This window comes from Schistocerca nitens, chromosome 5, assembly GCF_023898315.1.
Source record: "Schistocerca nitens isolate TAMUIC-IGC-003100 chromosome 5, iqSchNite1.1, whole genome shotgun sequence".
Classification (NCBI taxonomy): Eukaryota; Metazoa; Arthropoda; class Insecta; order Orthoptera; family Acrididae; genus Schistocerca; species Schistocerca nitens.
In genome coordinates this window covers 427,326,399-427,340,906 of record NC_064618.1, presented here as the reverse complement: position 1 = coordinate 427,340,906, position 14,508 = coordinate 427,326,399, and the positions used below count along the sequence as shown (strand labels likewise).

At 42.6% G+C, this 14,508-nt stretch overlaps 1 protein-coding gene across 1 annotated transcript in view; it reads right to left on the bottom strand.

The window, feature by feature from the left end:
• Positions 1 to 1,622, bottom strand: part of LOC126260505 (uncharacterized) — a 654,533-nt gene extending 652,911 nt beyond the window's left edge. The window contains exons 1-2 of the mRNA XM_049957835.1: positions 1,419 to 1,622; positions 357 to 531 (exon numbers count right to left, since the gene is read on the bottom strand). Of these exons, the coding sequence (XP_049813792.1) occupies positions 357 to 531; positions 1,419 to 1,622 (379 nt within the window). The remainder of the gene's footprint in view (positions 1 to 356; positions 532 to 1,418) is intronic.
• Between the last annotated feature and the right edge of the window lie 12,886 nt (positions 1,623 to 14,508).

The window sequence follows — 14,508 nt, the reverse complement described above, 5'->3', positions numbered from 1 at the left end:
TAAGAACAGAAATGTGCCACCTTTTCACTGCAATAACTTTTATTTTTGAAAGTAATAGGTGACATTTTGAACTGTAAAATTTTCGTGGTCTGCTGGCGATTCGCTCGTCGCCAGGCTCTGGTGATAACGTCAGACAACTGGGACAAATGGGGATTCAGAGAAGCTGTGCTCCTGTTTATACAGCGGCAGTTGATGATGCCCTGAGGATGTGTAATGGGAGAGCTACTCTCGCTTATCAGTTCGAGGAACATGTCACATTCCACGAATAAAACTGGGTTGTATAGACTGTGTTGTTCAGCTTTTAGGTGGTGCAAAATCGCCAGCCGACTCATTTGTGCATGGGGTGGTGCTCTTACCTTGAGCGTCGTTTCGACGTGCCTGGAGAGCGAGCACCGTCAGGAAGAAGAGCAGCAGCGGCGGCGGAGGCAGCAGGTGCGTCCGGCCGCGCATCTCGGGGCTCACGGCGTGCAGCGGCAGCGGCAGCGGCAGCGGCAGCGGGGCCCCTGGTAGTGCCTCATCTCCGGGAGCCGTCTCCGGCAAAGGCCGGACTCAGGCGCCGCGCTCATCCGTGGCGGAAGCGTCGAAATGACGCTACATCCGCCCAATCACGGTCCTCTCTGGTGACGGTAGCGCTATTTAGGTTCTCGCCAAGAACTAGCCAGAAACAGCAGCCTCGATCCGTCCGTATAATGGGCACGAATGTTGAGGGCTTTTCCAATTGACGGGGTCACACGGGGTCTGTACCAGGTGTCACACAGAGCTTATACCAGATAGGAAATATATCGCCGTAAAAATCTAAAGCTGATGCCACTGTTCAGGTTGTGAACCACATCTCGTTTTGCAATATCTTCGGAGAATAGGGGAAATTGCTATTCTTCCTTTATTTTCTCAAAGGTTAGATTACAATGAAAACGCACTTGAAAAAATATAGGTAATATATAGGAGTTGCATCCATGATAGTGAGGGTTCTTTAGACCAGTATGTAGCTTGACGTAATGATGTCAATGAAATTCAGCCTACGTAAGCCGAGGATGTCCATGCACGGCTCGAAGTGATCAAAAGTGATTGAAAATTCTGTTAAGATTCAGTGTTCATCCATATAAAGAGTACAGTAAGTAGGCGGGACTGCACAGCCATCGAGTATCACCGGCACTATAGGCATTCAGGCTGCTAGGGTCTGCTCGTAATCGTGAGTAGTTCATCCGTTAAGTAACGAGAAACGCCTCCAGTTACGCGTCAGTGAACGAGAGGGAACACTGTGGCCGGCGCCGATGTCTGGCCTCTGGCTGCGAGAGACAGGTGCGCGGAGCAGCTCGCCTTCGAAGCGAAGCGAAGCGCCGGCCGTCGCGCGCCCGACTGATCGGGACGCTTGCGCAGCGCAGTGCCGCCTGGCTGCCTATCTGCGCAGGCGCAAGTACCCGTTCGCCGGCGCGGCAGCGGCGGCCGCTTTCGCTGCTGCTGCTACTGCTGGCGCCAGCCGCCCGGCAGGTAGCCGGCTGCGAGCTGTCCGCCACTGGTTCGCCCCTCTTTCCAGCCGCTCGATATTTAAAAAGTGGCTGTGCCACCACCTTGTAATGATGCGAAAGCAAACACGGGGCGGAGTTGTTTTCCTTGCGCCTCATTATACCTCAAACCCAAAAAATGTTTCACATCTACAGCGTTTGCAGAAATTTTGCGGAATGGTCTAAATTTCGCTGAATCCACACGTGTCCCTAAAAGAACAGAATTTCTGTAGATGTTATTTGATTTTGAATTACTGGTTTTCAGTTAAAATTTCACTGCTCGAGCTTTAGTACTTTTAGAAATTTCGTGTTTGACCTTTGTACAAACGTAGCAAAAAAATTCAGATTTTCCGACCAAAATGTTTCCTTTTCCTAAAACTACTAACCGTACATCTTTGGCAGTTCTAATGCTGTTTTATTACTGCATGAAAATCATAAAAACAGCAATACAACCTGGAGAAATCTCTTCCTGCTCATATGGTCGCCGCTTAGATAATTCTTTTCTCTGCACTTTATTCGGTGGCAGAACTGGTGAGCTTTATTCCGCGATAATACTTTGACCTATTCTGACTAAGTATCCAACCCAACCGAAAAAAACAGCTGTGCAGTTACAGTTGCTCTATGTATTGACATTCGAGAGTTATCCGGAACGAATGTGACCAATTTTGCCATCCAATTAAATGGATTAAATAGTTCGTGTCATTGGCGACCTAATGACACGGAACCTATTTTCCAAGTCGTTTTACTACTTTTGTGACTACTAAGCTGTAGCAAAACTGCAGTAACAGTTACTTATCTCTAGTATTAGTAGTCTTCGAGAAAGAAAACATTGTTACCGAAAAAAACAGAGACTTTTATCCTTGATTACGAAATGGAAGAAGTTAAAACTCCGAGAGTACTCGAGATAGAGTAATGAAGCATTAACTTGTAGTCGTGATGTCTAATAACATCAAGCACAACACTGAAGCATTGTTACTTTGGAGGCACAAGCGGATTCAATGAAACTTAAACCTGTTCCTGAATTTCACCAAGCTTTCAACATCTACAATTAAAAGCTTTATTATATTACTTATTTACGTATTTAACATGCTCCATTACCTTGTAAAATTAAATTTATCAAGCTCACCTTAAAACGTTTTCTGTAGAAGTTTAGATTATAAATGATAGTACAAATCGTATAGTTATATATAGATTATGTTTTTCCAAATACAAAATTTGAATGTACAAGACTTAACAATTTACTAATGAAGCAGACAAAAGGGAATACAAACGTCTCAAAAAAGAGATCGACAGGAAATGGCTAAGCAGGGATGGCTAGAGGACAAATGTAAGGCTGTAGAGGCTTATCTCACTAGGGGTAAGATACACACTGCCTACAGGAAAACAGACCTTTGGAGAAAAGAGAACCACTTCTAAGAATATCAAGAGCTCAGATGGAAACCCAGTTCTAAGCAAAGAAGGGAAAGCAGAAATGTGGAAGGAGTATATAGTGGGTCTATACAAAGGTGATGTACTTGAGGACAATATTATGGAAATGGAAGAGGATGTAGACGAAGATGAATTGGAAGATACGATACTGCGTGAAGAGTTTGACAGAGCACTGAAAGACCTGAGTCGAAACAAGGCCCCGGGAGTAGACAACATTCCATTAGAACTACTGAAGGCCTTGGGCGGGCCAGTCCTGACAATACTCTATCATCTGGTGAGCAAGATGTATGAGACAGGCGAAATACAATCAGATTTCAAGAATAATATTATAATTCCAATCCCAAAGAAAGCAGGTGTTGACAGATGTGAAAATTACCGAACTATCAGTTTAATAAGTCACAGCTACAAAATATTAACGCCAATTCTTTACAGACGAATGGAAGAACTGGTAGAAGCCGACCTTGGGGAAGATCAGTTTGGATTCCGTAGAAATATTGGAACACGCGAGGCAATACTGACTCTACAACTTATCTTAGAAGAAAGATTAAGGAAAGGCAAACCTACGTTTCTAGCATTTATAGACTTAGAGAAAGCTTTTGACAATGTTGACTGGAATACTCTCTTTCAAATTCTAAAGGTGGCAGGGGTAAAATTCAGGGAGCGAAAGGCTATTTACAAGTTGTACAGAAACCAGATGGCAGTTATAGGAGTTGAGGGGCATGAAAGGGAAGCAGTGGTTGCGAACGGAGTGAGACAGGGTTGTAGCCTCTCCCCGATGTTATTCAATCTGTATACTGAGCAAGCAGTAAAGAAAACAAAAGAAAAATTCGGAGTAGGAGTTAAAATCTATGGAGAAGAAATAACAACTTTGACGTTCGCCGATGACATTGTAATTCTGTCAAAGACAGCAAAGGACTTGGAAGAGCAGTTGAACGGAATGGACAGTGTCTTGAAAGGAGGATATAAGATGAACACCAACAAAAGCAAAACGAGGATAATGGAATGTAGTCGAATTAAGTCGGGTGATGCTGAGGGAATTAGATTAGGAAATGAGACACTTAAAGTAGTAAAGGAGTTTTGCTATTTGGGGAGCAAAATAACTGATGATGATCGAAGTAGAGAGGATATAAAATGTAGACTGGCAATGGCAAGGAAAGCGTTTCTCAAGAAGAGAAATTTGTTAACATCGAGTGTAGATTTACGTGTCAGGAAGTCGTTTCTGAAACTATTTGTATGGAGTGTAGCCTTGTATGGAAGTGAAACATGGTCGGTAAACAGTTTGGACAAGAAGAGAATAGAAGCTTTCGAAATGTGGTGCTACAGAAGAATTCTGAAGATTAGATGGGTAGATCACATAATTAATGAGGAGGTATTGAATAGAATTGGGGAGAAGAGGAGTTTGTGAGACAACTTGACAAGAAGAAGACACCGGTTGGCAGGACATGTTCTGAGGCGTCAAAGTATCACAACTTTAGAATTGTAGGGCAGCGTGGAGGGTGAAAATCTTAGAGGGAGACCAAGAGATAAACGCATTAAGCAGATTCAGAAGGATGTAGGCTGCACTAAGTACTGGCAGATGAAGAAGTTTCACAGGATAGAGTATCATGGAGAGCTGCATCAAGCCAGTCTCAGGCCTGAAGACCACAACAACAACAACAATTTACTGAAATGTCACATTCACATCGATATGTGCAGATTCTTATCGTGAGCTATGATTAGAAATCTGATAGCCTTCTACCACACATTCAGGTTTTTTAGAGCATATGTGAAATGATAGTTGACACCAAAGTACTGTCGTACAACTGAGGATCTTGCAGAATTACAAAAAAATTTATTTTATGTACTTACTTTCTTACTTAAAATATTGCTGTTCCTGCGTTGAATATCCTCTTGCCTTTGTACTTTTTTGCATTTTGTTTTCATTATTTCACATTGTTGGATGACGCTCAAAGAACAGAACCGGTCTGAATAAATACGGCATTTATGGTAAAACTCTGTGTCAAACATTAGCTACGATATATTTCTGTTCTTGATTGCCGCATAAAATAAGAATTTATAAGGTCTTTAGCAATATCTGTCTTATAGTGGCGCATCCACATAATTTGATGTCCATTCTAATTTGTTATTACTTTTTTTCTGTGATAGTTCCTCACAATTCACGACAAAAGGGAATGAAAGAAAGAGTAAAATACCGGAAAGGGAGTTCATATCTCATACTGGTGATAGGATGGCTAATGTATAGAAGTCGTTCAAGGAATACAAGTAACTAATTATCACAGTGACAAAATATGCTTTTATTCGTTTTTACAGTGAAGGTAGACTTCCATCACAAAATAATTGGGGTACTGTAACTGGGTGAAGTCAAAACAAGACACTCGTTATAGACCGCATTCCGTCAGAATTACTGAGATCCTTCGGGTTAGCCACGACGAAACTTTTCCACATGGAACGTATGATATGTAAGGCATGTGAAATATCCCCGTACTTTAAGAAAAATATGTAATAAAAACAACTGCAGGGAATGCTGCTGCTGATAGGTGTGAATAATATTGAACTATCAGTTTAACAAGTGATGCTTGCAAATATATGTAGCAACACACAACAGAATATAGATCCTTTGAGTTATCTTAAAAATATTTTACACAGAGTCAAATCTAAGTATATTATATAACTAGAATTAGAGAAAGCTTTTGACCATGTTGATTGGAACACACTACTGAAAATTATGAAGGTATCAGAGGTAAAAACAGACAGCAGAAAGCTTGTTTACAACTTGTAAAGATGGTTAAAATGGCTCTGAGCACTATGCGACTTAACTTCTGAGGTCATCAGTCGCCTAGAACTGAGAACTAATTAAACCTAACTAACCTAAGGACATCACACACATCCATGTCCGAGGCAGGAGTCGAACCTGCGACCGAGCGGTCGCTCGGCTCCAGACTGTAGCGCCTAGAACCGCACGGCCACTCCGGCCGGCCACTTGTACAGATACCGGACTGCAGTTATAGGACTTGAAAGGGAAGTAGTGGTTTAGAAGGAACTGAGAAAGGTCTGTAGCCTATACCTGCTGCTACTCATTCCGCACATGTAGCAAGCAGGAAGGAAAACGAAGGAAGAATTTGTGAAGAAGATTAAAGTTCAGGGAGAAGGAATAAAAGCTTTGAAATTTCCTAATGTCACTGTGATTCTTTCAGAGACGTCAAAACACTTTCAAGAACAGTTGAAGGGAATGGTCAGCGTCTTGAACAGAAATTAGTAAAGGGCATCAAAAACTATAAAGCGAGATGAATGAAATTAGCTGGTTCTGTCTTGGTGCATGGGATGTCCGTGTGTTGGTTATGGGGAGGCCAATTTAAGGTCTACAACCAACCTGTCTGCCTGCTAGATAAACTGGACCTACACCTGGAGTTATGATCTGGGGTGCGACTGCGTGTGACAGGAGGAGCACTCTCGTGGTTAACTCACGTACCCTGACCACTAAGCTGAACGTCGATCTGGTGATTCGATCTGTTGTGCTGCCACTAACTAACAGCATTTCATGGGAAGTTTTCCAACAGGACAACGAACTCCTACATACCGCTGTTGTAGCACAACATGCTCTATAGTATGTCGACATGTTGCCTTAGACTACTCGATCACCCTCTAATCGAGCACATGTGGTACATCACTGGACGGCAACTACAGCGTCATCCACAAAACCATTAAGAGTCCCTGTATTGAGCGTCCACGTGCATCAGGCATGGAACTCCGTTATGCAAATGGACATTTGGCAATTGTCATCACATTGCATGCATATTAGCATGCTTGTATTCAATAATCTACCGGTTATGTTGTTTTCAATGTACCAGAATGTCGCATTTGTAATGACTTTTCTAGAGCTTAAATTAACTTGTGGTCTTGCAGTGTTAATCACTTAAACATATTACCCGAAATTCTACGTAATTGGTTTTTGGTGTTGCGCTACATTTACCATCAGTGTATATCTTTTTTAGGATCAGAATATTGCTCCCCTTTGTAAATAAATGTTTTCTATTCATAGGTTTAGTTCGTTAAACGTTTTCTCAAAAGCAAAGCAGCAAATCATCCCTCATCCTGTGATCAATTACGTCATGCTTGCTGTAAGAAAAAGTTACTAGGAAACAATTACTAAAATTCAGTACCTGACCAGCTGCTCTGACGAGCAGTTGTAAAATTCTTTGTGTTAAAAGCTAGGGCTAAATACACTATAGCTGGGACTAAAGACGTTTTGTCATTCAGGACAAGTCAGGAAATATTAGGCACTGTAACTTTTCAATAGGAAGTTCATGCCTACGAAACGTTCTTGTTACTGGGCGAAAAATGGTCCCATCGAAGAATCAAATGACAATATTTAGGCATTTTGTGAAGTCAATAGACAGTGGACGTCTAACAGATTGACTGAAAATATGCACGGTGATATGATTGGCCACAAGTCACCACCCACGTAAATTATTCATTTTTTCCATGGGTCACTGGTTTGATACTGCCCTGCAATTTCTTGAAGTATTTATTCTGTTCCTGGTGATTTCTTTCCAGTTACTTATGTTATACAAATAACGATCCACACCTCAGGATAATTCTGTGAGATTTTAAGATTCAAGATCACATCCTGCCTCTTGGGCTCTACTGGTGCTACTTTTGAAAATGCGACGCAAAACACTTTCCCATTTGCAGAACCTCCTTAACCCTTGAGGGGGTGTTTGCAGTCTTCTTACGTGAACTAGTATCTCGACTGGTGCTACTTTTGAAAATGCGACGCAAAACACTTTCCCCTTTGCAGAACTTCCTTAATCCTTGAGGGGCTGTTTGTAGTCTTCTTAACGTTAACTGGCGCTTGGCATACTTGGTACTCCATCCATGAGATATCCATCACTTCAGTGAAGCCTTGTTTAAGAATTAATATTTCGTTATTATTTCAAGCTGTTTACCTGACAATCTTTCCTAAAAACGGCAACTTCTGATAGAGTAAAGTGTAGTCGTCCATAACATGCTTGTATAAAAGTCTGCTAATTTTATGAGATAAAGCATCTTTGTTTACTTATTTAAACTGACTGATTTATTTGGTTAACAGATAACAGACGGGAGAGCGGTGTGCTGATCACATACCCTCCATACCCGTAGCAGATTCCAGCTGTCGCCTGAGGATGACATGGCGGTCGGTCGTTATCGTTAGACCTTCCGAGTCATGCTCGGATGGTGTTTAGTTTTCTTTTGTTAAGCTTCAAACTTTCTTACTTTATTTTAGTAAGGAAGATGTTTTCACTATTTTTTTGTTCCCGCTCATTTGGTTCATCAAAACCGCCCCCCAATCGCGTCCGAATATTCTATGTCATCTTCGCAGTTTGTGTGGGGTAACTCATAACGGTTGCTATTTGTGGCGTTTTTACACCATCTGAACAAGCAAAAAATGTCTTTTGTAGTTTGTTGATCAACTGAATTCGATACCAGATGCAAGACAGCAGCTGCATTTGTGAAAGTGAAAAGGCTACATAAGGGAAATTTTGGTTACACGACCAGGCGCCTGGTATATTTTGTACTTCAAACGGGGCCTTTTCAATTTTAAAACTCTGCCTGCACGTGTCCGACAACGGCCAAAACCTGTCATCACGATAGCGGAAGCAATAATGACGGGAAAAGCTATTTGCCCTAACTCAAGAAAGCGTCTGAAATCGCGAAAAGTAATCTTAAAATTTGCATTTTGGCGTTGTTTACACTCCAGCGCTACCGCTCTACGTTTAAACACAAGATATCCTTAGGCCCTTTATCTTTTGCAAGTTCATTTGCAAAGCTTTTCTTTTCATAGAGGTGAATGCACTGTGCTCATTTCGAAAGTAAACCGTCAACTTCTCCAGCAGACATTATGAGTGAACTGCAGTCTTCAGTAAAATATTGCAGCTCCCGAAACATGGCTCACAATCTAAAACCCTTTTCATATAACGACATGCCTAGCAGAAGCAGTCCGTATGTTTTGATATACTTCATAACAGTAATGTGATGGTTAATGTACGACACGTAATGGTGCTCTTGTAACACTAAAGCGCTTTGTTTAGCAATTATATTATCTACCACTAATTTCTCTCCATTATTTTTCTTATAAATATGTGAACTGTATCGACGTGTTTAAGATGTATTGTTGCAGACAGATGTCAAAATTTAATTGCAATGATGACATAAGAGGGAGATGTGAGTGCTACAGTAAATGAAGAGAAGAAGGGATGTGATGGGCTGCATCCACCAGTTAGGGAAATCACCAAAAAAATTCCTTTTGCAACATATTTCTAATTACATCTTGGGTTGTCGGGTATTCTACCGGATATCAGCGTCGTACTTGCACGATGTTTCGGTAGCGTAACGTAGCTACGCTACCGAAATACTGTGCAAGTACGACGCTGATATCTGGTAGAATACCCAACAACCCAAGATGTCATTAGATCGCCAGGAAAGCCTGAAGAATCACATATTTCTAATTACCATTCGATCAATATTTTACAATACTTGTTAAAAGGAAAATACGCTTACTTTAGAAATTCGTCTCAGTTTCATGAAGTGGAATAAAAGAGTCTATGCAGGCTGCTTCAAGAGGTTGTAAAGGGGCTTAGCAGATAATGTTTTGATGAGGAACCGATGGCCGGAAAAATATCGGCTGGGTATAAAATGCTGGAAGAGTATCGGCTGGGTATAAAATAAGTTTGAACATCACTTTCAAATTTCCAGCTCCATGGTACGTACGCACACAAACAGAAAAGAGGGCGCCTTTGTCAGTCACTGTTGCAAATTATGTTACACACCAGTTTCGTCAGAATACAATAACGGCAGCGAGAAAATAGTGTTTCGCATCTAGGAGGGTTGACTATGGTGTTTCGTGGATCTGCCGCGCTACCGACCTATAGAAGGCAATTCTCCCCTGTAGTTAAATCAGGACTCACTGTGTGCGTACTGTACAGCGGGCATTTGATGGTGATCTGATTTTCTAATTTATCTTAAGTTTAAGCGATGCATGCCGGACATGCGTTTTTTGCCAAAACCTTATATACTACCACCCTCTACAACAGTTAGCAGCCTATAATAGGAATAGTCAAGCTCGCTGTGTATTCCTCCCTAATATGAATTTTCGCTCTGCAGCAGAGTGTGCTAGGATTTGAACCTTTGTGATAATTTATTTTACAACAAATATCCCAAGACGATTCCTAAGGCAAACTTATTTGAAACAGTTTTAAAAAAGTGGCTGTTGTTTCGTAGATTATGTATAGCGAAGGGTTACTTATACACTGAGAGAAAGAAAGTAGCAACACCGAAAAATACTTAATGTAGAGTAATGAAATTTGGAGAATGCATTTGACTAGGTTACATGTTTACGTGGCTAACATTGCACGATCACACGTTCATGCAAGCACGAGATACGCCATTGCGAATGTGAAACTCTGGTGTATTGGTTCAAATGGCTCTGAGCACTATGGGACTTAACTGCTGAGGTCATCAGTCCCCTAAAACTTAGAACTACTAAAACCTAACTAACCTAAGGACATCACACACATCCATGCCCGAGGCAGGAATCGAACCTGCGTCCGTAGCAGTCACGCGGTCTGGTGTATTAATAACTGGCGTAGCCACTAGAATGTTGAATACAAGTTGCAAACGTACCTGCACTGTATTGTACAGGTGACGCATGTCAGTTTGTGGGATCAATTTCCATGCCTGTTGCACTTGGTCGGTCAATACTGGGACGGTTAACGTTTATTATGGATGACGCTGGAGGTGTCGCTCTCCCATACGGGCTCAATTGGAGAGCAGGCCAAAGCAACACGCCAACAGTCTGTAGAACATTTGGGTTACAACAGCGTTATTTGAGCGAGCGTTATCCTGTTGGAAAACACCCCTTAAATGCTGTTCTTGAATGGTATCACTACAGGTCGAATCACCATACTGTAGTACATATTTACGGTCAGGGTGTGTGAGGTAATCACGAGAGGGCTCTTGCCGTCATACAAAATCGCACACAAGACCACAACTTCAGGTGTAGTTCCAGCGAGTTTAACACACAGGCTGGGTGCAGGCCCTCAGTTGGTCTCCTCCTAACGAACACATAGCCATCACTGCAGCGGACGCTGAACCAGTTTTCATCACAAGCCACAAGAGATACCCACCCTGCCCACCAATGAGCTCTTGCTTGAAACCACTGACGTCGCAAGTGGTGGTGGTTTGGGGTCACTGGAATGCACGTTACAGGGCGTCTGCCTCGGGTCTGTCCTTGAAGTAACCTATTTGTAGCAGTTAGTTGTGTCAATGTAGTGCCATCAGCAGCTCAAATTGCTGCTGCAAATGCACTACGATGCGCCAGAGCTATACGCACAATACGATGGTCTTCGCTCTCTGTAGTGTCATGTGGCAGCCTGGAACCCAGTCTTCTTCTGACCATACATTCCTGTAATCACTGCTGTCAGCAGTGGTGTACATTCCCACAAAGTCTTTCTGCAATATTGCGGACGGGACATCCAGATTCTCATAGCCCTTTTACACGAACTCGCGATAATTGCGAGTTTGTCGCTTTAAAGGTATTCTCGACTAACAGCAACTCACCTTGTCCAATCTCAATCATTAACGCTCACGACCCTAAAGCAAAACTGATTATGCATCCTTATTGGGGGGACGGGTGGGAAGAGCGGGGCTGGGGGGGGGGGGGGGGGTTGTGGCGCTGGTGCCACTCTTATTATGTGACTCTCGCGAAATAGAAATCTTTCAGATGTAGAAACGTGAAACTTTGGTTTATGTCACTCAACTCTTTCTTGGTGTTGCGATTTTTTTTTCCCACCGGTGTATGTAGAGTGCGATCAAAAAGTTTTAGTTCGAGGATTGTACTGTAAAGAACAGATATGCCAATGAGGCAAAATCGCCATGGGCATTGGACCATGCCACTGGCCCCCCAGGTTGGTAATACACCATGTCCTGCTGCGTGAAGAAGACCATAAGTGTCTTCTGCACACCATCTTCCGACTGGAAGCTTCGACCCTACAAGGGTTCTTTTAAGGGACCGAAGACGTGATAGTGCCATAGCAAAAGGTCAGGACAATATCGCGGGTACTTGCGTGTCTCGCACTTAATGCTGCGAAATATCTGGCTATGACATTTGCGATATGGGTCTGGGAGTTATCATGAAGCGGTTTCATGGCTTGTGGCTATTTTCCCACATGTTTTACCTTAACTGCACACCTTCATTTCTCTAATGTTCTGCAGCACCTTTCTCTAGTGATGGAGACACCTGATTCCTTGCAGTCAATAAGCAATGTGTCCCATTAACAACAGAATAGGTTGAGCATCACCTTCGCAGCAGATGTCTGGCTCATGAACTGCTTGGAACGAGGGGACTATGGATGACATCACTGCAGCGTCGACGCTTTCGACTCCGGTTCCCAGAGCTAACACCAGCTTCCGTCGCTTGCAACAATACGCTCAAGGAATACGCTGCCTTCAACACTAACCCGTGGACAGGGTGCTTGTTTTGTCCTCATCATCTCATCATCATTCTGGAAGTGGCGAGATAGGAACCAAGCAGCCACCCAATTTACTATTTGTCTGGCATTCAGTATCCAGGGTATCCCCTAGCTGTAAACCTGTAGCCTAACTGCTTCAGGATAGTGTGTTGCACTTTATCGAAGCTCATTTCGAGATCCTTAGCTAGCGGACGAATGGTTATGCACCAATGCTCTTTAATCACATCGTCGACGTCCCGCTTGTTGTTGTCCGTAATGGATGAGGTTGGCCTTCCCAATCATTTGCTGTCTTTTGTCGAAGTGCGACCAGCACAGAACTTTGTGCACCACTACAAAATGGTGTTGTTCGACAGACATTCTTCATTCTCTGATAGAGGTCTACTGGTATTTGTCCTTTGGCAGACAAGAGAAGAATCACAGAACGATGCTCTACTCTGGACGCATTTGGTAATAACGTTGTCGTAGTTCACGCTTCCGCATGTACCCCACGACAGTCTGAAAGGCACAGATGTAACTCCAATCCCTAGCCTACATTTCAGAGCTTATATATACACATCTCAGTTGCGGAGCAACGCTCTCAAACAAAATCTTTTTGATCGCCACTTATAACACAAAGTAGGTGGCTGGCGACATCTGTGACTAGTATAAATAATAGTAACCAAATACCTCTGACATATCTCAACATACTTCGGCGCTATAACGGTTCCTTTGTTCTTGTCTGGAAAAACTTACTCCAGATCTATGGTTCCTGAGCTCAGCTTCCCACTCCTTATGATGGGATGTTGCCTTAAACTTTCAGTCAAGGAAATGAAGAGTTGCTATTCACAAAATAGGAACTTAAAATCTTCGCTATGGTCGCGTTATCAGATGAAAGTGTGAGTAGTGTCATGTAACGAAATAATGATTGCATGGCGATAGATACTGCGAAATGAATTAACAGTGTAGCACTGACTCTCCACGTAATTAAATAACCTCTACCCATGAATCTATAATCAAAATTGTGCACTAGGAAAAAAAGGAACAAGACGAGGCTGCTCCGTTTTCAACAAACTGGCCGTTTATTCTTGAGAATGGAGAGTCCGTTCTCCATTCCGTCATCGTGGTTTACTTTTTCCGCAGGTTCCTTAAATTGCTCGAAGCAAACCGCACAGCCGCTTGCCTGTTACATCCTTGTCAACCCATATTTCTGTGTAAATACTAGTATACAGATTGGTCAGAAACTGTCTGAAAAGCTTGTAAGGGCGTTGCAGGATAGGCTGTGTTGACAAATAATTATTAAGAAAAACATTCGATAGTTCAAGCGGCTCGGCGGATAGTGCACAAGACTATTCAGCCTTTGGCTTGGGTTCCTCGCTACCGTTCTAATTATTGTATCGCTCGCTGGTAGGGTTTTAGGAAACCGAACGAGGATCAGGGTTGGCGATACCATCTCTGGCGGTCCGCTTCATGGAGAGTGCCTCATTGGCTCACTTCAACGCTAATTTAACTCGGAAACGGCGTAAAGTATCGAATTTTTTCTTGGCGTCTTTTCTCACCATAATCTGCCCAGATACATTCTTACAAGCGTTTCAGTCTCTTTTTGATCATCCTGTACATGCAATATGTACTTTTTTGCTTTTGTCATATGACAGAACGACATGACCATTATTTAATGGCCCACGACTATACTATCAGAGTGTCACTGCTGTAGTCTGTCAAGTCATACAAATACCCAGGTGTAACACTTTGCTTGAATTTGAAATGGAATGAACACATACGTCCACATGTGGGTAAAGCAGGGAGTAGATTTCGATTTCTAGGTAGAGTACTAGGGAAATGCAATCATTCTACGAAAGTAGATTGCTTACAAATTACTCGTGCGGCCCATCCTAGAATACTGCTCCGGTAGGTGAAATTCGTATGGAGTAGGGCTAGCACGGGATACTGAACATACACAGAGAAGACCAGCACGAGTGGTCACAGGCTTGTTTGCCCTGAGGAAGAGTGTCACAGAGATGCTGAAGAAACTGAATTGCCAGACACTTGAAGATAAATGCAAACTACCCAGAGGCAGCCTATTTACGAAGTTTCAA